Source organism: Chaetodon trifascialis, chromosome 21 (assembly GCF_039877785.1).
Source record: "Chaetodon trifascialis isolate fChaTrf1 chromosome 21, fChaTrf1.hap1, whole genome shotgun sequence".
Lineage (NCBI taxonomy): Eukaryota > Metazoa > Chordata > Actinopteri > Chaetodontiformes > Chaetodontidae > Chaetodon > Chaetodon trifascialis.
Window position 1 is genome coordinate 10899561 of NC_092076.1, and position 23507 is coordinate 10923067.

General features: G+C 42.7%; 3 protein-coding genes across 4 annotated transcripts; 2 read left to right on the forward strand and 1 right to left on the reverse strand.

The window, feature by feature from the left end:
* Positions 1-718: 718 nt before the first annotated feature.
* pth3r (parathyroid hormone 3 receptor) lies at positions 719-8816 on the reverse strand. Its single transcript, XM_070990370.1, has 13 exons — positions 8435-8816; positions 4882-4987; positions 4053-4163; positions 3792-3916; positions 3290-3384; positions 3038-3191; positions 2374-2527; positions 2229-2289; positions 2074-2140; positions 1896-1990; positions 1582-1723; positions 1357-1398; positions 719-1261 (listed from the first exon to the last, which is right to left on the reverse strand). Exons 1-13 carry the CDS (start codon positions 8498-8500, stop codon positions 779-781), a joined length of 1701 nt encoding a protein of 566 aa, XP_070846471.1. The 5' UTR covers positions 8501-8816; the 3' UTR covers positions 719-778.
* Positions 8817-10071: 1255 nt separating this feature from the next.
* Positions 10072-12644, forward strand: taco1 (translational activator of mitochondrially encoded cytochrome c oxidase I). Of its 2 annotated transcripts, XM_070990372.1 has the most exons (6): positions 10072-10133; positions 10317-10605; positions 10705-10811; positions 10973-11106; positions 11381-11543; positions 11920-12644. In XM_070990372.1, exons 2-6 carry the CDS (start codon positions 10320-10322, stop codon positions 12127-12129), a joined length of 900 nt encoding a protein of 299 aa, XP_070846473.1. In that variant the 5' UTR covers positions 10072-10133; positions 10317-10319; the 3' UTR covers positions 12130-12644. The 2 variants fall into 2 exon arrangements, with proteins under 2 accessions (XP_070846473.1, XP_070846472.1); XM_070990371.1 differs by lacking the exon at positions 10072-10133 and having other exon boundaries at positions 10136-10605; positions 11920-12443.
* Positions 12645-13894: 1250 nt separating this feature from the next.
* kcnh6b (potassium voltage-gated channel, subfamily H (eag-related), member 6b) lies at positions 13895-20620 on the forward strand. Its single transcript, XM_070990544.1, has 11 exons — positions 13895-13960; positions 15171-15596; positions 15787-16180; positions 16626-16825; positions 16930-17187; positions 17273-17461; positions 17775-17883; positions 18316-18585; positions 18933-19113; positions 19552-19756; positions 19892-20620. The coding sequence occupies exons 1-11, from the start codon at positions 13895-13897 to the stop codon at positions 20186-20188; spliced, it is 2595 nt and encodes an 864-aa protein (XP_070846645.1). The 3' UTR covers positions 20189-20620.
* The last annotated feature ends 2887 nt before the right edge of the window (positions 20621-23507 follow it).

Here is a 23507-nt window from a genome sequence, read left to right on the forward strand (position 1 = left end):
GCTCCTGTCAGACTGATAAATAGGGCTGAGTAGACAACATGGACAACAACAAAGGTGCACGGAGAGACCCAACCTGTCTAGACATACTGTCTGGACAACACTGACTCTTAGAAAAAATCAAATGTGGGCAGTTAGGTTGGTAACTATTGGAATAATACTTCCTCCATCATACAGCATGATGACATGTGCAGCTTATATGTATGGAGGTCAATATTTGGAAAAGCGATGATTACAGCAGATTCATAGACAGCAGCAGCTCCCTCTCTCTCTCCCTCCCTCTCTCTCTCTCTCTCTCTCTCTCTCTCTCACACACACACACACACACACACACACACACACACACACACACACACACACACACAAACCTAAGTGCAGTTTAAACTTGGGTCAGCCAGTCAGGCCTGGAAAATCCAACACAGGAAAGATGTGAAGAGGGAGACAAATATGTCCCTGTTTAAACATCCAGGTCTGTCCTCTGCAGCATCACCTCTTCACAGCAGTTGAAAGCATGTAAAATGTATGTACAATTCATGCACTCTGACAGGAATGAAATAGATCCGCAAGATATCCAACTGGAGATTGTGTCTATAGCTTGAGATGAGATTATAGTACAACACAAACCGTCAAACACAGTCCTGATCTGGAATGTCTTAATGCGTAAAGGCCTTTCAGTGTCATTTTGTCAGTTTGTATTCCCTCAGTGAAATTTGGTTCATCTGGTTTGATCTGCACGAGTCCAGTACTTAATTTTAGCTCAGTTGGACATTTATCAGAACAATCACAAGATGGTCTCCAGCTCTTTCAGAGTTAAGTAGCTGTCTGGTTCTTCTCCAGAGATTTGTGGAAATGTTTCCTGACTTCTGGACTCATGACTTCCTTTGCTGGCCCTGGCATGCCTGGCAAAAACTCCAGACTCTGTCCCCCCTGCCTTCCACACAGCTAGCTCCTGCTGGGGGCTGGTGGTCTCAGTATCACCGGGCACAAATCCGGGCAGGCTGGTCTGTGGGTGGAGAGAGCTGTGGCGTGTCGGCCAGACCCCTGACCCTCCACCAGCAGCTCCACCTGAGCCCACAACACCTCCAGTGAAGGAGAGAGCTCTGGGATTGGCAGCAGACAAGCTGACACTGTGGGTGGTGGTGTGTGACATCATGCCGCCGTAGTAACAGCTGCCTCCGCCACCGCTGCTGGTTATCCTGGCTTTCTGTTTAAGGTCCAATGTGAGGTTACGTCTTAACCACGCCTTCTTTACCTCCGCCTGCACCTGAAAACAGGCAGGAGACAAACAGAAAGTTCTGTTTGTTTCTTGTCTCATTGTAAAATCTGAGTCGACTCATGAAAACTGAACAGCTTCATTACCTCCCCATTGCAGAAACAGTAGATAAATGCCACAAAAAAGCCCTGAAAGATGAAATGGAGATCTTGTTAAAAAGGGAAAAAATTTTGTAAATATATTGCATCTAAATACTGGAAACATAACTGTATTCTATTACCTAAAAGAAGCAATACTTGGACATTTTCGACAACATGCTCATTTGCCATCTTGTCTAGTTATTGCTTGCAGAGCTGTTTATGAATGCTGACCTGGGATGAATTGAAGAACATCTCATAATGCATTTGCACCTGCCACAGCAGCCCAGTGACCTCAGTGTAGGGAAGGGCCATGAACACCATGTAATGGACTCCAAACAAGGGCATGAGGACTAATGTGGACTTGAGCAGCTTCCTGCAGATCAAGAGTGGAAACATTCATGTGGTGATATTATGTTTCTTGTCAAAGGATGGCAGCCAACGGTCATTTGAAAGATTTATAGGAGAATTTTACACTAAGAGGAAGAAATGTAACAAAAGACAGTCTTCTCAGCTTTTCATTCTTGGAGGGTTTAATGAAAAATTACCGATATTGCTGCCGAGGGTCCAATTTACCAGTGTTTGTTTCCCACAGTTTAGAGGCCAGTACACGTATTATGTTCACAAAGAGCAGGAAATTTACCTACAGGGGCAGAGGGGTACAGTGAGGCCATATTCAACTGTCAAATATCATTTAATAGTGTCAAAATGTGAACTTTTTCTTACAACAATGGCTGCCAGAATGGGAACTTGATAGATCCACTTTAGGTTTCCCGCACTGATGTCCCAGCATCTGAAGACAGAGACGCAAAGCTGAAGTAAGAATTTGTGATACAGGTGTCGTGTAAATATCAGACATGTGAACGCATCACATGACTCACTGCGTGTCTGCCAGCGAGGCTCGTGCACTGACCCAAATGGACACAAACACAACTGGAACACCTGAGATGAGCGGAGAGAGTGAGTCTGTTAATTCACTGTTAGCTCCATACATGACAACACTGTGTCTGGTCTGATGTTGCTTACCCCAGCCGATTATAGTGAGGGCCCATAGGTAGTTCTTGTCAGAGAGGAAGGCCATGAAGATGAGGCTATGTAGGTACAACCCCTCCACCAGGATCCAATAATGATTGGTGGCCAGGAAATAAAGGAAGAAAGTAACAGCAATTTTACAGCCAGCCTGAGGACACAAAGCAGCATGTAAATAAAACATTCAGTCAGGTCATAAAACGCTGCAAGGTGTATTAGCTCTGTGTAAAATATATGGTAATATGTATTGTCAGAAAGACTGGGATTTATGTTTTCCTCCTGAAGGATTCAACATTTAAGCACTCAATTGCTTTCTTGCCAAGAGTTAGGTGAGAAGATCACTGTCAGTCCCTTAATTGTCTGTTAAATATGAAACTATAACCAGTTAGCTGATCTTGGCATACAGACTGGGAAAAGAGGTCGTTTTTACACTTCTTTTGCTTCACAGATGAAATGAATGAAATGAGAGCATGTTAATTAGTGAGTTTTAGAGTCTTTATGCTAAGATAAGCTAACCACCGGCCTGTAGCTTCATATTTAGCACACAGACAGAGTGGTGTCAATGCTCTCATGTCATTTTTGCCAAGAAAGCAAATAACATAAATTAAAGTTCATAACATACAAGTACGCGAGCATGTCTTGCATCCCAATAATAATTTACCATATGGGGCCTCTGTGTAGTGAACTCAGGCTCAGCATTGCTGTCATCAGATATGGTGTAAAGCACAGCGTCCTTCACGAAAATGCTGACTGCTCTACATATGAAGGAGGTGAAGAGGTGAATGTGGATGTAATTGCGTGTGCAGTGGAGACGCCTGGAAAGAGAGAGATGTTGGGAAGTTAGTATTAAAAAAATCCCGTTTTTTGAACAAATCCTCTCAATTGAATATAACTGAAGTTTTCTGTTTCTTACTTGAAATAGCAGAGGATGGAGACTGCCACCAGCAGTGACACCAGAGAAATGGAGTAGCCAACAGTGTACATGAGATGAAGCCTCTCAAACACTTTCTGAGGCAAAATAGAAACACACTTAGACCATGCATGTGTGCATATTCATAGAGACAGAACACCAGCAGTGCATTATCATTATCATTATTATGGAAACATCAGTGACTGAAAATATTTTATATGGGAAGATCAAACCCACATTTGCAGGATTCAGACTGATTTGATATCTCTAACACTTTTTGCAAACACATCTGAAACATTTTAGTAGATGACAGAATATTGTCATTATTCATTATCATTATGTGTGGAGTAATTCTACTTCAACTTCTGAGAAAACACAGCGACAGTCTGCAGCCTGGACCTTTCCTCTCTTTTACATCAATCCGTACGAGTGCACAAACACACACGTTCAACCAGCCACAAGAACACACTGTGTCTGTGTACAATACAAACGCACATGTACATACTTCCTCTTGGCTCCTGTGGTTGGAGGTCAAGTATGTGGTGCACTCGGTGTAGTTAGCCCACGTGCGGTTGATACTGGGCACCTGCTCCCAGTTCCCGGATGCATCACACTGGCGGTAGGCTTGTCCTGCATCACAGCAGAGCAGGATACAGTCACAACATTAGCATAACGGACTGTGCTACAGTAGAAATATATAAAAACACTCATCATGACAAAGCTGCTGTGTTATTTCTGCATGTTAGTGTCTCCTGAGCTCTCCTACCTCTGTGGTTGAAGTCGTAGATGTACTCTGGACACAGCACTGACACCAGCTGACCTGCTCTACTCTGTGGCCAGCAGATGATCCCGTCCCACTCCGGGATGCAGTCACCTTCTTCACAAATAAAAGGAAACAGCTGTTACCTATTTGAGGATTTAGCTTAGGCTTTTCTACAGACTCTGTAGGCTTGACACAGGCTCAGGAGCCCAAGGAGTCAGGAGGCCCCTAAGTCGTTTTTTATTGATTTTGATTATCTGTTGATACCAAGTCTGATGTCAGCAAAATACTTTTAAAGTATCAGAAGTTGAAGCACTCACCATGCATGAAAATGTGTTTGTGTGATTCAAGAAAATAGAGCCTGTATCACATTTTCCCTTTGATGGTTTCCGACAATATAAGCTATGTAATGTAATAATTCATTCAGTATTTTGTATTATATGTGTGCCTCTGTTAGGCTTCAGACTGCAGCTCCGTCTTCAAATCAAATTTCTCTGCAAACAGACCATTGAAGCAACTTATCATCAGCTTCTGCGTCATAATCTGAATGAAAAACGTCCCGCTATTGTCTGCACCTAAATTCAGCTCTGTAATCACACAGATACTGGTCAACAGGACATTAGTTGGTGTTATATCTGATCCTAAATAAATAATTGATGTCATAAATATCGTTTCTGGTTATATATTTGGACATGCACTCACTGGCCTCTTGTGTTTTTTTATACTAAGGCTGGATGTGCTTGTTGAAGGGCTTTTCTCCCCCTGGGGAAAGGCGTTTAGCTTACGTGTCCCCTTGTGACGTTTTGATGATGGGATAACCAAGCAGCACACAAACCTTTAGCCAGGGCCATTTGTGCCTGGATGTTCCTTTCACACTTGGCGTGAGCACCAATCAGGACGTAGATCTGCTCATCTCGCGTGATGACATCATCAGAGTCTATCTGTAGCGGGTGGATGAAAGAGAGACGTCAAACTGTTAGGACAAACATGCAGAATATGCATTTACAGTGTTGTATGTGGAATATAAGCAAGCAGGTTTTCTTCCTATGTGCATGGCATGAAATAGAAATGTACAGAAAAGTTAGGTAATTACGGTGAATTAACAGATTTTTAGCAGGATGAATCCTATCATGTATCTGCTGTGGCTGGTTCACTAACCTCTTAGTGATGCATTAAAGGTCTATATACATCTTTTTGTCAGTTTTAGCCTTTTAATGACAGAATACAGAACATTTTTGTTGAGCATCTCAAATGCACACTATGCAGTTTTAGATTTTGGATGCATTTCTTTCGTTTACTTAAACTACATCACAACGTCTGCTACTGCCATATGTCTGCAAAACAAATAAACCTAAAATTTTAAGATGCCATACTAATTAGCTGTGACGTAAGGTAGGCATGCTTTGTAGTAAACTGTAAAAGAACTGAAGGCGTAATCCTTTAAGAACAATGTCGTTTGCCCAACCACAATGATGCATCTGCAGGGGTGTGAGTAGGTTGTTTGGTATTTGTCAAAGCCTCAAACGTGCCCACAGACATGAGAAGTTTCCCAATAAACGTCTCTCTAAAGTCTCTTTCCAATACGGACATCTGTCAACCAAAAACTCTCCCATGGATCTGATGTGCTGCCTTCAGGTGTTGTGAAATAGTTGTGTGAGGGTGCGGTATGTGATGATGCCTCACCAGCCCCTTTTTTGTCCAGAGGTGGGGCTGCCGCTGGCCACATGGGGGCCTTGTCCTCTGCACCTCGTCCATGCTGGTGAGGGCTAGTCTACACAAGCTGCTTTGTGTTCCCAGGTGCATTTCACAACATACCAGCAAATCTAGCAACTAGAGAACTCACATGAGGATTGTTTGCCTGCTAGGGCAGAGCAGTGAGAGAGATGATGAGGCAGAAAAGTCCAAGGAAAGAGACAGAAACAAGTTTTTGGATCCAGTGGAGAAGACTGTCCACTGGAGTTTCCTCTGTGACTGTGAATACTCTCACCAGGGCCAGAAAGCTACTAAGAAAAGTTACTCAAGCGCTATATTTAAGTAGATGTTGGGATACTTGTACTTAAATATTGCCATTTTATACTACTTTATATTTCTTCTCTGGTGGCTGATGGGAATGTTGTTAGTTTTCAGATAATTGGTCATCAATCAAAATATTGGACAAATTGAAATTTGGGTTGTGAAATTTGAGGGTGAAGTGATATTTTTCCTTGGATGGCGACAGAATCCACTCTTACTTAACTCCACTCCCTTTAAAGCCATGTAAGCCACCAAAGAGTGGTTTCTCAGATTGTTTCAATTAACTGTTAAAGACTGAGTGAAAAGAAAGAAAAGTCCAAAGATTAACTGACCAGATCTGTAGGTTAGGAACCACTGAGCAAAAAACTGTATACAAAGAAGTAGTAAAAAAGGTAAACAATATGATAATTAATCTGTCATAAGGGCCAATTTTCAGCAGAGTTTTACAGAGTTTTCAGGGATCTGAGTACTTCTTCCACCACTGCTTCTCACAGCCGTCTTCCTGGCAAACGTCAGAAAACTTAGACTGGACCCAGTCATGTCGATGGATATGTGATAACTAACATTCTTGGTATAAGCCATTAAAAACAAATCACCGGTGGGCAAACAGTTTCCAGCATTGTAGCGCTCGGATTGCTGAATGGCTATCATTTCCTACAGTGATTTGTTTTGGGAGGAGATTCTCAGCCAAAGTCAATACAGACATATTGAGCCGCTCAAACCACTTGTTGTTGCTGCAGTGGACTGTGGACACACTCTAGCCATGTTGACACTGCTTACAGTGTGTGTGTGTGTGTGTGTGTGTGTGTGTGTGTGTGTGTGTGTGTGTGTGTGTGTGTCTGTTTTTGTCCACAATCCCATTTAAACACATGTCGATTACTGATAGCCCTAATTAGATATTCAGGTTTCCAGACAAAGTCCTCTACCTGTGCCTCAACAAAACATCCTCAAAAACGAATAAAGTACATTGACATGCGGCATAATTCAATACATGCAAGTCAATACGGAAAAGTCGCTTTTCTTTGGACGGGAGGATATTCTGCTGACGGACAGGGAGTGTTAGCAAAACAATCAGGTTTAGACATCTCCTCGGCTTTGTGTCATAATTGAATTTGCTCTCACAGCCCTCTGCTTCATGTAAAGTGATTTTCAGGCTGACTGAGCAGGAGGTTGTAAGTCTGCCTGAGGGCGACACTCAGGATCGACCTGAGAGAAGATGAAGAGATGGGGCTCAGGCACAGGAGAAGGTCAGCTCGAGCTGCAGGAGGGTTGTGCTTCAGTGGGCGAAAGGTTAAAGAGGTCAGAGATGATGGAGGTTGGTGAGGTAAAGCAGATCTCAGGTGGCCTCTGATGGTGGAGATTGAGGGTTTCTGCTTTGGTTTTGCTGATGCTGTTGTTTTTACAGGTTTTTGTTTCAGTCAAGGAGACGTCTGGTGTTTATCTGAACATCTTTTCCCTCAAAAAATAACCCCAAGTGGCCTTTTTAAAGAAAGAGTAGGTAAGAGACCTACTCTTTTTCGTTTGTAAGAGTGTGTGCGTTACATTTTTCAAGGCAATATTCCCATCTGGATATAAGGTTCTGCAGGCAAATTTGCCAAATATCCCATAATTTATTGACTATTTTATTGTCAATAAATAGTTATTTGGCTTTCAGGTCATTTTGGGCTTCATTGTTACCTGATTTGACTCGGAAGACAGTTGGAAATAAACTATACAATATATAAAACTACTCAAAAAAGAAGGAAAAAAAGTTATTCCTCAGCAGCACTGCTAGAAAGAAGTTATTCAACGTCACCACATTTGTTAAAAAGGGAAGAAAGTTGCACCACCCATCTATGGTCCGCCTTGCTGGTGAATGTTGGCAGGTTTCCCGACACATGAGATAAATTTATGTCCAAAATTCAAACGATCAAAGAGAGTCACAGATATATGAAATGTTCTGGATTTGGCTGAAGGTGCAGCAGTACGGGAGTGTTATTTCTGACTCAGGGTCATATTATAGTGTAAGATATGATGCTACTGTGTGAAAAGTTTAAATTTAGAGCATAAAAAAGCATCCTTTGATACATTTACACTAGATTGAGAGTTAAGCTCTAACAGTGTGCATTTTATGTAAGTTGGTGATTTTCTGTAGAAGATCACATGCTCACCAATCCCTCCACAAATATGAGAAGATCAATATTATTCCAATCACATAAGATTCAGAAGAAGTCAAGTTTGCACAAATTATAAAACAGAAAAATTCTTCAAGTGAAAGCAAAGTGAAAAGTAATGTTGTTGATAAACTAAAATAGATTTCTGAAAGGAAAACATTCAATCAATGAAGTGATCAATAAATCAGTCAATGAAGTAATAAATAACTCAAACACACTTACCAGTGCACTCACTATTAGGGCACTGTGGAAAAGAGCCAAGGCAGCTGTTCCCTGTGCAGATAACATGACGTCTTTTCAACTGTCGTCTTGAACGGGACGTCTCATTAACATCAGATCGTCTTGTCCTCCTCAGGTTGCATTGAAGGAACTTGTGTCCCGCAGTTAAGGACAGTTCTCCTCTGGTGTCTCATCAGTGCTCCTGGTGTTCTCAAGTGATTGTTTGGGTTTGACCTGCCAATAAGAGCTGCCTTTGTAGATATCTCCTTGAGCTTTGCGTACTTTTGACATCCTTTTTCAAAATGTCTCCTGTCTCCAGTCTTCTCCTTGAGGCTCAGTGGACATCGCTGATCAGGTCTGAGGGACCATGTAGCAGCCAGACTGGTGTGAGAAGGTTTCTGACAGGAAAAGAGGGAGAGGGGAGCTCTGTGGAAGAAATCTCCTCCTTCTACAGTTCTTTGGACTGTTGCCTATCAGAGATGGGTTGGCCTTGATTGGCTGTGGCTTCCATCTCACTTAACTCTTTGTGCTCCTGGTGTGGACATCTGTCTCTGTCATCCTATCTGTCTGTTTTATTTGTTGTTTTTCACACTTGTCTCCTTATACAGTTTTTTCCCATTATCAGACAAAGTGGTCTTAGCTTTTACCTTCCTTGTGATAATTCCGTATATATCAATCACAAAAACATTGCTCAAGGGTTCGGTACATAAGTATGTTCTTGTTTTTTGAATCCAGGACAAGAGACTGGGTCATAAGTCTATTATTATTATGTCCCACCATCATAAATAGAAGCAGTATGATTTAATAGACTTTGGTCCCATGGCAAGAGACCAACATTTCATTTCCATTTCCCACGCTGGGACATTTTGGAGGACACACTCACATTGTCTACTGTTTGTCCCAGTTAGTTATTGTATTGTTATTATTGTATAATCTCTACAGTGTTAATATCTCTGACACTGACACTAGCAGATGTTACAGATAGACAAATTACATGGGACCAGATGTCCGAGTTGTGTGCCGGTATTCCGCTGTGGTTCCCAATCTCAACCAGAAACACCCACGGGTCCTCCAAGAGATTTCAGGTTCCCATGGTTCAGGATTTATAATACATTTCTCTCATTCAATACAATTTACAATGAAGACAGAAGCTTTGAAACAATAGGAACGACATGTATGAGAATAGATATACATGTATAGAAATGACAACTTTATAAGCAGAGAACAAATTCTGCATGTACTTTTTCTGCAGTATTTGAATATTGGACACGCAAAGACTGGTAACCAGTGCCCAAAAATGCTTGCTATTTTTTTAATCAGCAGAATCATTTTATTTTAATATTATCTAAATACAAATATTTTACTGCACATATTTATACATTTATTGCACACACTTTACAGAACAACAACTTAACATCTATTAAATAATAATAATTGATTTTTTTCTTTTTTGCAACTAAACTCTGGTAATGATTATAACATTCATGATAAAGAGAATAAAGAATAAAGCATGTCACATACACTTATATGACGTTTCCACGACCATGAACAACCTTACAGTATATATAGTATAGCTATAACCTCGTGCTGTTTCGTTGATCTTTTATTTTGAAAGGCCGATTCCTGACGTCATCGCAACCAGGAAGTGCCGGGTTCACAACAAGGACAGTAGCTGCTGCGTGCTGTGCCGACTGTCGAAACTGTAAGTTAGCAAACGTCGGGCTGTTTAATTTATTTATCGATCTGAAAACGATTGATTCTCTGCTTCTCCTGCAGACGGAAGCCTCCAGCTCGGCTCTTGAACAGTCTTTGCTCCACATGTACAGCAGGTTAAACATGTGACAGTAGCACTGAATTCAATAACTCTTCGCCTGTGTGTGTGAAGGGCATGGCGGGGGCCGCGGTGCTGTGGGCTCTTCGGACCCTGCGCCCCAGGACCCTGGCCGCGACGTCAGCCAGGTTCCCGGTCCAGGTGGAGTCCGTCCTCCCGCTGGCTTCATGCCTTACGTGCACGCCGTGGAGGACCTCTCCTGTCAGGGCGCTGCAGCTGTGCTCCGCCTTGTGTGCAGGACACAACAAGTGGTCAAAGGTGAAGCACATCAAGGGACCTAAGGATGATGCGCGGGGCAGGATGTTTATGAAGTTTGGCATGATGATCAAGTTAGCTGTGAAAGGTGAGACAAGAACTCGCTCAGGGTAATCATGCATTTCAATCACAGCTGGTGTGTTTTCTTGTCAGCTATCGCTAATTTCAATTTTGTTTTGACATGCAGAGGGTGGATCCAACCCAGACATGAATGTAAACTTAGCCCAGATACTGAACCAGTGCAGGAGCAAGAACATGCCCAAAGCGTCGATTGAGGCTGCAATCAAGAATGCGGTAGGTTACCAACACACTACCTCAGACCAGCGGGTGAAACGTGAATTCAAAAAACAGCTCGAAACGTCTTAGTGCGGTATTGGACCAGCAAAAGCCTTGTGAAAAACTTAAATACACGTCGACACAGATTCTCATTCCTGTCTTTTCCCCTGGCTCTGCAGGAAAAAGCTAAACCAATGTCCCAGTACATATTTGAAGCTCGGGGGCCTGGTGGATGTCTGCTGCTCATGGAGGTCTTGACTGACAACCACTCACGCAGCCTGCAGGACATTAAACGCCTGCTAATCAGAAACGGGTCAGGACTTGCTTCCGATTACTCTACTGTGTATCTGAAATACTCAAACGCAGACATTTCATGTGTTTTCACACACCGCTTAAACAATGGTAAAGCAAACACCACTAGTTGTACACAAATACTGTTTAACTGGTCTGAAAGGAATGCCTGAAAGTGTACATGTACATACAATAAAAAATATCAAATAAGAACAAATACCCATATGTGGTGTATGCATTTAAACAGAAGTGATCATCATGTTGTCACAGAGGTGTAATTCTGCACTCATCCACAGAGGGATGCTGTCAGACGGAGCGCGCAACAACTTCAACAAGAGGGGGTTGGTGGTGGTGCCGGGCAAGAGCCTCTCGACGGAGCGAGCTCTGGAGCTGGCCATTGAGGCGGGAGCCGAAGATGTCCAAGAGGCTGAGGATGAGGAGGAGCAGCCCGTCCTGCAGGTCAGACATGAAGAGGCATCTTTGTGTCTTGGTTTTGGGGATTTATATATAAATGGCTTCCTCCACATCAATATGTTTTAATGCACACAAATCCAGATATAAAGAAATATGTGGCTGAAGCGGAAGGAGCCATCCGATTGGCTACAGATATTACCTGTTGAGAAACATGCATTTGTGAATCCAGTCTCAGGAAACCTACGCTCAAATGCAGTGATGTTCACACATGACAAGCAGTCACGTGATGAAAATTGCAACGTATAAGTACATGTGTTTGTGTATTTCTGCTTCATTTATTTAATTAAGAAATATTTGTGTGTGCATCAAAAACATTTGTAAAACCTTTCCCTAATACTTCCATCTGCTCTTGTCTCCTCAGTTTATTTGTGAATTGACGGACATGAGGAAAGTGCGGGCCTCTTTGGAGGAGCTGGGGATGCAGATTACGTCTGCTGGGTTGGAGTTTGTTCCCCGCACCCTCTTGTCTCTAAACCAGGACCAGCTGGATGCGGCTTCAAGGCTAATAGAAGTCCTCCATGACTATCCAGACATAGTTAGAGTGTGGGACAACATCCAGGTGGACAGCTGAGTCTGCTTCCTGTTGGACACTGAATATCTATTATGTGGAATATTCGAATTTGCAGAGAAACGACACGTCACCAGATGCCCTGTACCACTCGTCATTATCATTATGGAAATATGAGTGTGTGGGGAAAAAAACTTGGTCGTGAAATGAAATGATGGTCCTTGTGAAGATGCAAACAGACATTTCTCAAATATGTTGGATTGTCAGAAAGCACTCACCAGAAGTTCATTAACAGCTGGACTCAAGCATGTTTCACTTGTACTTGTTGAGGACAAGGATCAGAAAATAAAATCATTTAAAGGTCCCCTCTAGACAACAAGATAGCTTCTCTGTCATAATTGAAAATCTATGAATATACGAACATGTTTTTCATATGGAGGTTTGAAGATTTCACATGACATGAGCGAAAGTTTTCAACTGGACCGTGATTGGCTGAGAAGTGGTTGCTCATCTCAGATATAAAGTGTCAAACTCTACAAGTGCATCATTTTGCACAGTGAAGCTAAAAAATTAAAGTGAAGAAACAAGAAGCAAAGAACATTTTTTTGGGTCGAGGGGACTCGACAGAATTATTGCTGAAGGTTAGTACTGAAGGACATTTTGAGCCAATGTCATCACAGGTCATTACCCCCTCATATTACTGTAGTGTCAACATTGCAGTCAATAAGATCCCCCCATCAACAGTATGCATGCAACATATCGAGCGGACATTGTTCCTTTAGCCACCAACTTACTTTTTTCACACCACAGTGTCATGTATGTCACAGCCTGAACTATATTTTAGACCCACTCCACCAAACTGAACCGTATACAGGAACACTGAAATGGTAATATGATGTTAACGGGGGAGTCCAGTGTAATGGCTCGGAGGCCATTTGCTCAGTTTATCAATGCTCGTCTTCGATTTCCCAGCCACTTCCTCTCAGCTATAGCATGGCATTGATTGGTTTCCAGTGTTGGCGAATGTTGCGCGGCAACATGCGAGCTGCAGGCCAGTCCTCTGCCCTGTGCCAGAGTGGAGAGTTCAACATTGACGTCTGATTGAAAGAAGTTCATTTGTTTTGCCTCAATATGAACCATGAAAGGGGAGAGTGAATGTTCTTGAAAGCACTCCAAAAAAGTGTCTGGAAGGATGGATATTTGAGTCATGGCTGCCTAGTGGTCAAGACCAAGAAGGATCTGACATTCTGGTTTGAAATCAGGTATGTTGTGTTTTATTTACCGTCACCTTGACTGACTAGTGAGAGCAGAGATGTAATTGCTGCATTCCCAATGCAGCGACACTGTGAGACAACTATTGAGACTATCCAGTATTCAAGTGCAGAGTATTTTTGGGAGGGGCACAGTTTGATTGGCATTCTGGGAAATCAGAGCAGGGAGGAATTTGGGGAGGAGGGGGTTGTCACTGAGTACTTCCTTTTTTGCATTCATATTGAAATTTTCCAAGGCAAATCTAAGTCCAATATAGCAAGAACATTGCATCATGAGTACAGCAATGTAGCTAATAGTGTTACTGAACACTCTTAATCGCAGTAATATTAGTAGTAGGCTGAATATATTTCTAGAAAATGAAAGAGAAAGGCAGAAAAAAAAGTCCAAAATGAGAGAAAAGAAATAAAAAAAAAAGGATCTCATTGGCTTAAATGTAAATACAACCATGTTTCCTGTCACCATAGGCCATCAGAGCTCCATGTCTGACTCTGACCTTATGAAGAGTGGGGGACCAGGCAGCAGGGGCCCCGAATGCCGCTCGCCTCCAACTCCCAGGATGGAGCTGCTTAGTCCCTCCAAGGTGAAGGACCGCTCTCAGAACGTCACAGAGAAGGTCACGCAGGTACGGGGTCGAGAACCTCACATGAGCTCAGTCTCTGGCTGGCTGAGAGCCAGGAAGTCCAAAATTAGAGAGCTCAAAATGAACGAACTTGACCATTCACCACCAAATTTCAAGTGAAAAATCTGTAACCGTAACGCTGCATGATGCATTCACTGTTTGCCATGTTCAGCCCATCAAGAATAAGCTCACTTTAGTCATGTTTTGATTGCTAACAAATAAAGAGACTTCCAGGAAGACCGCGATTAATTAACCCACAAGTGGAAAAATCAGTAGGTGGTTCGGTGGCTGGATGTTTTCCTTCTGGGTGTGAAAAGCAAAGTTACATTGAGCCACAGTTCAATTCAGACCTACTGTTGTCACTGTTGGAGCCCTGGGGCTCCACATTCTGCATCACTGCCTCTGTGGGATGGTGTGTGGTGGATACGAAACAAAGGCAAGGAAAGTTTTTTGCAACGACCCGTGACCTTGCTGCATGGGGTTACTTGTTGATTCCTGAGTGTCCATCTGATGGTCTATCTATTGTTATATCTAATTTATCTACCTGACAGATATATGTGTTTGCAAGGTTAATGAGATTCATCAGGGCAGCAAATATTAATTTGAAACTGGGCTAAAGAGAATACGAGTACTGTGGCAGCACATGAACTCAGTTATGTGACTGTGACGCCCAACTCATCATTACAGCCCACCAGCCCACCAGCACCCTGCACTCAGTCAGCTCTGGCATGTCTGATTACAGCACACTATTGCTTTAGCTTCCTCCTAAAGATATTTTTCTACTAACTGGATGTGATCTTTACTCAAGTCTTGCCTCCGCGGAGAGTCACCAATGACAGGATGGTCAAGGATTTGTTGGACCTACAAGGTCGCAAAACCAGAGCATGCAGCCTCCACAGAGAACTTGGTCGAAACAGTACGTCTTCTAGAAAGGTCTGTTGGTTAGAAATTAGCTCAGAGAGAAAGAGTCTTGAAAATACTGTTACAGGGAATGCACTTCAAAGCAAAAGATTAGATCTGCTTTGTGTCAAAGTGAGAAGAGTTTGGTTCATGTAAGAGTATTCGCTTGCATTCTGGACGGGTATTGTTTTCCCAAAATCCATTAACATTGCTCTAAACATTGAGCAAGGAAGATACATAATTGAAGGAATGTTAAGTAAGTAAGTAATAATATGGGAGAATGGCAGCAAACTGATGTATTCTTTATGCCTAGGTGCTTTCTTTGGAGTCTGATGTACTGCCTGAATACAAACTCCAGGTGCCAGAGACAACATGGTGGATCTTGCTTCACTACAGCCCGTTCAAGGCGTGTTGGGACTGGATTATTCTCCTCCTGGTCCTCTACACAGCTGTTTTCACTCCTTACTCGGCTGCCTTCCTCTTAGATGAACATGGGGATTTACATCAAAGGAGTTGTGGCTACACGTGTAACCCTCTGAATGTGGCGGACCTTTTGGTGGACGTGCTGTTTATTGTTGATATAGTCATCAACCTTCGCACAACGTATGTGGATCACAACGATGAGGTGGTCACACAGCCGAGCCGGATAGCCAAGCACTATATCAAAGGCTGGTTCCCAATTGATCTGTTCGCAGCGATCCCTTTTGACCTTCTCATTTTCAGATCTGGCTCTGACGAGGTAAGAACTTTGCCCCATATTACAAAAAAATATTCAAATGCAGCCCAGTTTACATTCTAAAATTACTTTGAAGGAGGACCTGTTTCATAGTTGTACTGTCCTCAAGTGTGAAGCTCTCTAAAGCTACTGTAAATTGAATGGCTATTTCAATGCTTAATTTCCTCTTCCTTGTTGTTAATGGACACCAAAGATGGCAACACTAACAAGCCTGCTGAAAACAGCTCGGCTGCTGCGATTGGTCCGCGTGGCAAGAAAGCTGGACCGATATTCTGAATATGGGGCTGCTGTCCTCTTCTTGCTTATGTGCACCTTTGTGCTCATTGCCCATTGGCTCGCCTGCATTTGGTATGCCATTGGCTTTGTGGAGAGGCCATACACGGAGACCGGTTGGTTGGACAACCTGGCTGAGCAGCTGGGCAAGTCATACAATGACAGCGACTCCAGCTCTGGTCCGTCAGTCAAAGACAAGTACGTCACTGCACTTTACTTCACCTTGAGCAGCTTGACGAGTGTGGGCTTCGGGAATGTCTCTCCAAACACCAACTCAGAGAAGATCTTCTCCATCTGTGTCATGGTCATTGGCTGTGAGTTGTATAACACTGCTAGGGACTGTTAAAGACTGTATGAAAATTATTGGGGTGGGCAGGTGGGTCTGAATTTCACATTTCACAGACCCTCCCCCCAATATCTCAGAATAATGTAACAGTATATGCTATGTAAACAGTAAATGGTATTTACCATTAATAACCAAGCAGAGACCCCAAACTTAACATTTAACCATAATGTTATTGAAATAAGAATGTTCATTGTTTTGTTCTTTTTTTTTTTTTGCATTTGATCTTATTTCTATAAATTCAGCCCCCCTTCTCTCCCCCTTTTATGACCACCTCTTCCTCATAATTTTCATATAGTCCTAACTGTACAAAACATGAACTCTGCCCATTTCCACAACTAGCCAATATTGCAGTTGACATGCCACAATCCCCAGGGCCTTGTTGTAATCTTGATGTTCTCATTGCTCCTCCTCAGCTCTCATGTATGCAAGCATATTTGGGAATGTGTCAGCCATCATCCAGCGACTGTATTCCGGTACAACCCGGTACCACACCCAGATGTTGCGAGTAAAAGAGTTCATTCGATTCCACCAAATCCCAGGTAGCCTTCGCCAAAGGCTGGAGGAGTATTTTCAGCATGCCTGGTCCTACACAAATGGCATTGACATGAACGCTGTAAGTAAAAAGTGACACGATTGTGTGTTATTGTGTTCGTCAGAAGTCCTACTTTTTTTAATCTTATTGCTGATATGTTGATGATCTTGTCTTCCCATATACAGGTGTTGAAGGGATTTCCAGAGTCTTTGCAGGCAGATATCTGTTTGCACTTGAATAGATCTCTGCTACAGAACTGCAAGGCTTTCCATGGAGGCAGTCAAGCCTGTCTGCGTGCATTGGGCATGAGGTTCAAGACAGTCCACGCTCCTCCAGGAGATATTCTAATCCACTATGGAGACATCCTGGACTCTCTTTTCTTCATCTCACGTGGTTCCATTCAAGTCATCAGGGATGATGTGGTAGTTGCCATATTAGGTAAAGCCATCCAACCATAGGCCATTTGATTGTGGTCACCTCAAAACATCATCTACTTGAATAAAAGATGTGAATGTTTTTGCAGAAAAGAATGACATCTTTGGGGAGTCAATACACCTGTATGACGAGCCAGGGAAGTCCAATTCAGATGTCCACACCATCACCTACTGTGACCTGCACCGCATACTGAGGGACGACCTGCTGGAGGTCCTCGATATCTACCCCAGCTTTGCAGACAACTTCTGGAGGAACCTGGAGATAACATTTGACCTCAGAGATGTATGTTGGCAGTTAATTGCTGGAAAAAAAAATGCACATCTTAACAATTTTAATGTCACGTTTCCTCATTGACACATAAAATATATTATCATATTTCATTATTATTAGCATTCCTACTAGAAGAAAAAAGAAGAGACCTTGAATGGAACTACTGCTAATATTGTTTAGGTACTGGTAGCTTAAAACCCTCTCGGTAGTCTAGGGGTTCATGTGCAGACCCTGAACCACAGCATACCTGGTTTGCATCAGGCTGGAGACCTTTGTAGACTAATTTAGAAATTGTATATGATCCTGTTTTTTCTGTGTTCATCAGACCGACCAAGTACCACCAATAATAACAACGGATGACTCTGGTGATGACTTTGTTTATCACCACAAGCCAAGACACAGGATCCACTCCCTGGACTGCAGAATCAGACCAGGTGAGATATCTGGTATCAGTCAGGCTGCCAATCTTTTGCATACAAGGCCCTGCAAAGATTAAACTGTTATGCGTCAAGAGATAGGTGTGTTAGTAAGAGATACAGGGGAATAATTTGAACCTTACTAGAGAAGAAGTCAGTAGAGTTGGTCAATGTGTTAGTACCAACAAAGACAAAGAGCCCAGTTTAACACTTTTGCAGTGCTGGAACATATCAGCTAAGCTGTGCACAAGTGGCTGTATTTGATATTTGTTTGGTTTTTTTTGTTTGTTTGTTTGTTTGTTTTTACCGGTGTCCAATCACATTCACAGTTTTGAATGCCCATTAATGGATTGTTGACCTGTTCTTCAACCCCCATTGTAGCCATTCTAGGTTCTGGATTCTTCACCCCCTGAAAAATAAAAGTGTAATTGAATGCCTTCCTGTGAACAGATGGAATTGATCATGAAGACTCGTACCCCCTTCAGTCCTTCCGTCATCGTCGCTCACCTCCTCGGGCCCACTGGGATGACCACTGTAGCTGCGGATCCCCGTGTTCCCAGTCAAGTGAAGACCTGGCTAAACCTCTTGCCCATGGTGCCAAAGTAGAGCTTTACCCTTCAGAAGATGCCAGACGGGACTACTCCCCCTCAGTAGTGCAGCTGCTACCCCCAAGTGGCCCCACAGTGGGGAGAGAACCAGTGTTGGACCTCGGCCACCAAGGTAGATGGATATGAGTCTTGAATTGTGCTGTAAAGAAATATAGGATGTGTTTGCCTGGTGTTTTGAAGTTTCAAACATGCTATAATTAACCACAGATGTTTATGTTGCATAGTGGACTGAGGCTTCAATGTTAAAAGTAGCTTATGGAGTTTTCATTGGGTGCATGCAGCAGCCATACATTCACACTGAATATAATTCTTGCTTTAAAACATTGCTCTACAGCACCATGAGGTCAAAACTCAATGTGCTTTTAATATATTGTTTTTTGTTTGTATCTTTGAACACTTGGGACATTCCCATTACTTAAATGGTTATGTTCACCACTTTCTTGTCTATATTTTCCTCAGCTTCATCTTTGAATGTGCCAGGAATGTATCGATACTGGCCAGACCGACAGTCACCACAGCTTTCCAATCGTGCCTGGCGATCTTCCTCAGTTCGCAACTCATACCATCCACCACCATTCACAGAAGAACGGCCCAGTGAGCTAGAGTCTCGACTTGAGGTTTTACATTCACAGCTCAACAGGTGAATTTAATGATGCTCTCAGCAGAACATGAGCAGTGGGTAACTCAGAAAGTGTTGAGATGAGGACAGTTTTGAGTAGAACCTGTCTGGAAGACCAAGGTACATTAAAGATGCAATGTGCTGTCCTGGATCAGGGTTATGGTAGCAGGGAAAGTATAGCAGTGAACAAATTGTTTCCTTTTTTCCTCCTGATGGATCTTCAAAGTGCTTTTAGGTCTCCTTGGATGTATGCTAGGTTCTAAAACTACCAAACCTCAATGCAGAGGAGGAACAACTTGATGTTGAGGCCACTTTTCTCTTATCAAGTATCACAATTGAGGCCAATGCTTGTGACCAGTGGTGAGGTTTGGAAAGAAGACTTTTGGATACTGTTTCTGATACAACTAATCAAAGGCCATAAAAGCCTTTGCAATTCTCATTGTCTCTTATTTCCACCAGACTGGAGACTCGCATGACAGCCGACATCAACGTTATTCTACAGCTTCTCCAGAGGCAGATCGCTCCTGTGCCTCCTGCTTACAGCACTGTATCATCCACTACCCTCCCTACTGACTCGCCTGGCATGTATGGAACTGGGACACCAGTGCTGCACAGCATGTACCCCATTTCTACCATACAGATGGACAGCAGGGCACCCACAAAGGTATGGAATAATACCAAATGATACAGTGAAACTTGTACAGAAATTATCAGTCACTGTGTTAGCTGCTAACAGAGATCCATTTCTAACCTTTTACTTAAGGAACAAAATGTAAAGTATGGCATTTCTTTACTCTAGAGCTCTACCCAGACAGACCTAAAATTCTCTCAGAAGTCCCAGGAGTCAATGTCCAGTGGTATCCACGTGACTGTGGCATCGGATGACACCATGTTCATGGCCGTCACCCCTGAAACCGAGACCCATACAGGGTTGACTCCGCAGCTGCCCCAGCCATCAGTACAATCCTCCCTTATGGAGAATCCCAGGCTGTGCGGCAGCCTCCGCTACCCCTCACTGCCAGGGAACCTGGACATCACCTCAGGGCTGACTGAAATCCAAAAACACCTCTCAGACCCTGTGCTGCCTGTCACCTGAAGACCTTCAGTCAAATTTTTCCTGGCAACCAACATGACTTTGATACTCTGCTACTTACTGACTTTTTGAGGAGACATATAATTAGTCCAACAATCAGGTATCATAACACATTTGGACAGCGAGTAGTGTCTCAGAATCAGATAGTGGGCTGCGAGAACTTCCATTTTATAGTGTCAACACAAGATTACACTCAGTCAATTGTGGTTGCAACACAGTTATCATACTTTTTAAAGGTCAACTGCTAATTTACAGTATGTGCAGATTAAGTGTGCACAAATTTTCTTGACATCTTGTCTTTTTTTACATCTTTTTGTTCCATCCCAGTCCAGCACATTTTGTGGGTGCCTTCCATGTCTTGTCACATTTAATTCCGAATAACTGTTGTCCTACCTGACCAGCACAGAGCTTCTGTGCCAACATTGGATTTGTGAGGCCATTGCTGATATTGTTATTTGAGAGCAAAAGACATTTTGGGAAAGATGCTTATTTGCTATTTTTCCAAGAGTTACATGAGAAGATTGATACCACTCTCCAGCAGCAGCCGGTTAGCTTAACTTAGCACAAAGACTGGAAACAAGGGGAAACAGCTAGCCTGGTTATGTCAAAAGGTTAAAAAAAATACACCTAACAGAACCTCTAAAGTTATTAATATGTTTATTTATTTATAAGTGCAAAAAGTTGTGGTTTGACACGGTGGAGCAGCAGGTAGTGTGCATGCCTCACAGCAAGAAGGTCACCGGTTCGATCCCCGGGTCGGGCAGGGTCCTTCTGTGTGAAGTTTGCATGTTCTTCCCGTGCATGCATGGGTTCTCTCCGGACACTCCGGCTTCCTCCCACAGACCAAAAACATGTTCATTAGGTTAATTGTCGACTCTAAAATTGTCCTTATGTGTGAGTGTGAGTGTGAATGGTTGTCTGTGTATATGTTGCCTGGCGACCGGCTCAGGGTGTACCCCGCCTCTCGCCCGCTGACAGCTGGGATAGGCTCCAGCCCCCTTGCAACCCCGGAAAGGTCGGGTATAGATAGTCGGGTATAGACAATGGAGTGACAATGAAGTTTTTCCTCGCCACTGTCGCCAAGTGCTTGCTCATGGGGGAATTGTTGGTTTCTCTGTAGATAAAAGAGCTTGGTCTGTACCAGCTCTATATGGAAAGTGTCCTGAGACAACTTCTGTTGTGATTTGGCGCTATACAAATAAAATTGAATTGAATTGAACTGAATTGGATGGATGGAAGTTGTGGTTTGACAAGAGGTTATATATCTTGATTAGGAGCAATGACTTCCTCAAGTCTCCCCTGGTTGCCTGACAACTGCTCCAGGCCAATAAATGGTCTAAGCGACTAAACTAAGCGACTGCTGGTTGTAGCTTTATACTGAGCATACAGACATGAGAATGAGATCAATCTTCCCATCTAATTCTCAGCAAAAAAACAAAACAAAACAAAACCTAACGTGTTTCCCGAAATGTAAAACTCTTCCTTTAAGAAACTATGATAAGATTATATGGGCTGATACTCATTTTTTAATAAAAATGAAAATTCATCACATAAGTGTTTTTGATTAGGATCAGTTGAATTTGGTTGGTAAGAAATGTACACTGTGGGACAATTTTCTATTAAGATAATAATAATCTTTGCAATTATAATTTGTCAGTGCTCTCTGGTGCTTAAATTATATAATGGCAACATTTTTCTAAATTACAGCAAACATATCTCTGACATTTATGTACTGTACCTTCTACTTAATGATTTGCCGACATAGCTGCCACTCCATTGGACCTGATCTGTCACAAGGGCGGGTTTTGGGCCCGAGTGCAGAACCACCACAACTTGGATATATATTTTATATCAACTTTAATCTCGACTTGGCAGGTCCAGATAAGCTGCAACAATATAGAGTCTCCATTAATGCACAGTGATCAGACACAGACAGGCAAAGATTCAGGATGTACTGAATATAAAGTCTTTTCACATTTTTGGTGCGGCCAATACCAAACTGTCTCAGGCAAACCAAAATCCAGGAAACGAAAAGCAAGACTCGTGATCAGGGACAAAAGGCTAAGGTATTTACCGTGGGAACAGAAGAACAGGTGTGGTCAGAAACAGGCAGGTTCAGTAACTGGAGATCAGTCCATGAGAAATGCATTAGAACAATGACAGTCTGGCAAAGGGTGAGTGTGGCAGACCAGCTTATATACTGCAGTGATTGCTATGAGTATCAGGTGTGTGATCAGGTGAGCAGGCAGGTAGGCGTGACTGAGTATGGAAAAGTATTGAAGGCACCAGTGAGCAGCTGTGGAAACAATGGTAGCAGGTAAGAGAACTGAGTATACTGTGACATGATCTGACCCTGAGTTGTGAAAATTAATCTATGAACAAGTGGTTTTCTGAATTTATGTTCAGCAGATAATCACACATCATGACCGCATATTGAAACACCTGCAACCTGTTCACTCCCTCATGTTGTATTTCCCATCCTAATCCCAACATCACAACAGGGCCCACGGCATTCATGAGACAATGTCACATTTCCAGGCTGTTTGACAATGACTATGAATAAAATAACTGGTGCTCAAATAAAATAAAATAAAAAAATCTATATTATGGTCAATTAATATGTGCTGTTGGGATGTGTAAAACAAATGAAACAGATATGATAAATTGCCGATCCTTCTTGACATGTGCTCAATTGGAAACAATACAAAGACAATATATTAATGTTTCACCACATTAACTTCAAAGATTTTTGTAAATATATGTTTATTCTAAATGTGATGCAGTAACACATTTCAAACAAGTTGGAACAGGAGCGGGCGGCATAGTGGAGAAGCAGGTAGTGCACGTGCCTCACAGCAAGTAGGTTGCTGGTTCGATCCCAAGGTTGGGCCTTTCTGTATGAAGTTTGCATGTTCTTCCCGTGCATGTGTGGGTTCTCTCCGGGCACTCCAGCTTCCTCCCACAGACCAAAAACATGCTCATTAGGTTAATTGTCGACTCTAAAATTGTCCTTAGTGAGTGTGAATGGTTGTCTGTCTCTATATGTTGCCCTGTGATCGACTGGCGACCGGTTCAGGGTGTACCCCGCATAGACATAATATACGTAGACGCCCCATTGACTGACGCTTCCTATTGGAGCTGACGTTTAGCGCGGCCGCCATCTTGGATGGGTCTCCCATGCGTCCCCAGTGCATTCATTTCTACGGAGGAAAGTGTATGTCCAGCTACTATAATAATCACAACTCCTCTAATTTTTACCCGATTTTCACACGGTTTGGTTTGTTACAAACGTCAGAGATGTAGTTATGATACAGGACGCTGT

Excerpts from the sequence above, each read along its gene's own strand:
- pth3r (XM_070990370.1), bottom strand. The coding sequence starts at position 8,500 with ATGTTATCTGCACAGGGAACAGCTGCCTTGGCTCTTTTCCACAGTGCC. Across the intron at positions 4,988-8,434 it reads CCCTAATAGTGAGTGCACTG|ATAGACTCTGATGATGTCAT; the intron begins GTAAGTGTGTTT and ends CACCCGCTACAG. Across the intron at positions 1,399-1,581 it reads TGTTCTTCAATTCATCCCAG|GGCTTTTTTGTGGCATTTAT; the intron begins GTCAGCATTCAT and ends TTCATCTTTCAG.
- taco1 (XM_070990372.1), top strand. The coding sequence starts at position 10,320 with ATGGCGGGGGCCGCGGTGCTGTGGGCTCTTCGGACCCTGCGCCCCAGG. Across the intron at positions 10,812-10,972 it reads AGGCTGCAATCAAGAATGCG|GAAAAAGCTAAACCAATGTC; the intron begins GTAGGTTACCAA and ends CTGGCTCTGCAG. Across the intron at positions 11,107-11,380 it reads CGCCTGCTAATCAGAAACGG|AGGGATGCTGTCAGACGGAG; the intron begins GTCAGGACTTGC and ends ACTCATCCACAG.
- kcnh6b (XM_070990544.1), top strand. The coding sequence starts at position 13,895 with ATGGAGCTGCTTAGTCCCTCCAAGGTGAAGGACCGCTCTCAGAACGTC. Across the intron at positions 13,961-15,170 it reads TCACAGAGAAGGTCACGCAG|GTGCTTTCTTTGGAGTCTGA; the intron begins GTACGGGGTCGA and ends CTTTATGCCTAG. Across the intron at positions 17,462-17,774 it reads TAACATTTGACCTCAGAGAT|ACCGACCAAGTACCACCAAT; the intron begins GTATGTTGGCAG and ends TGTGTTCATCAG.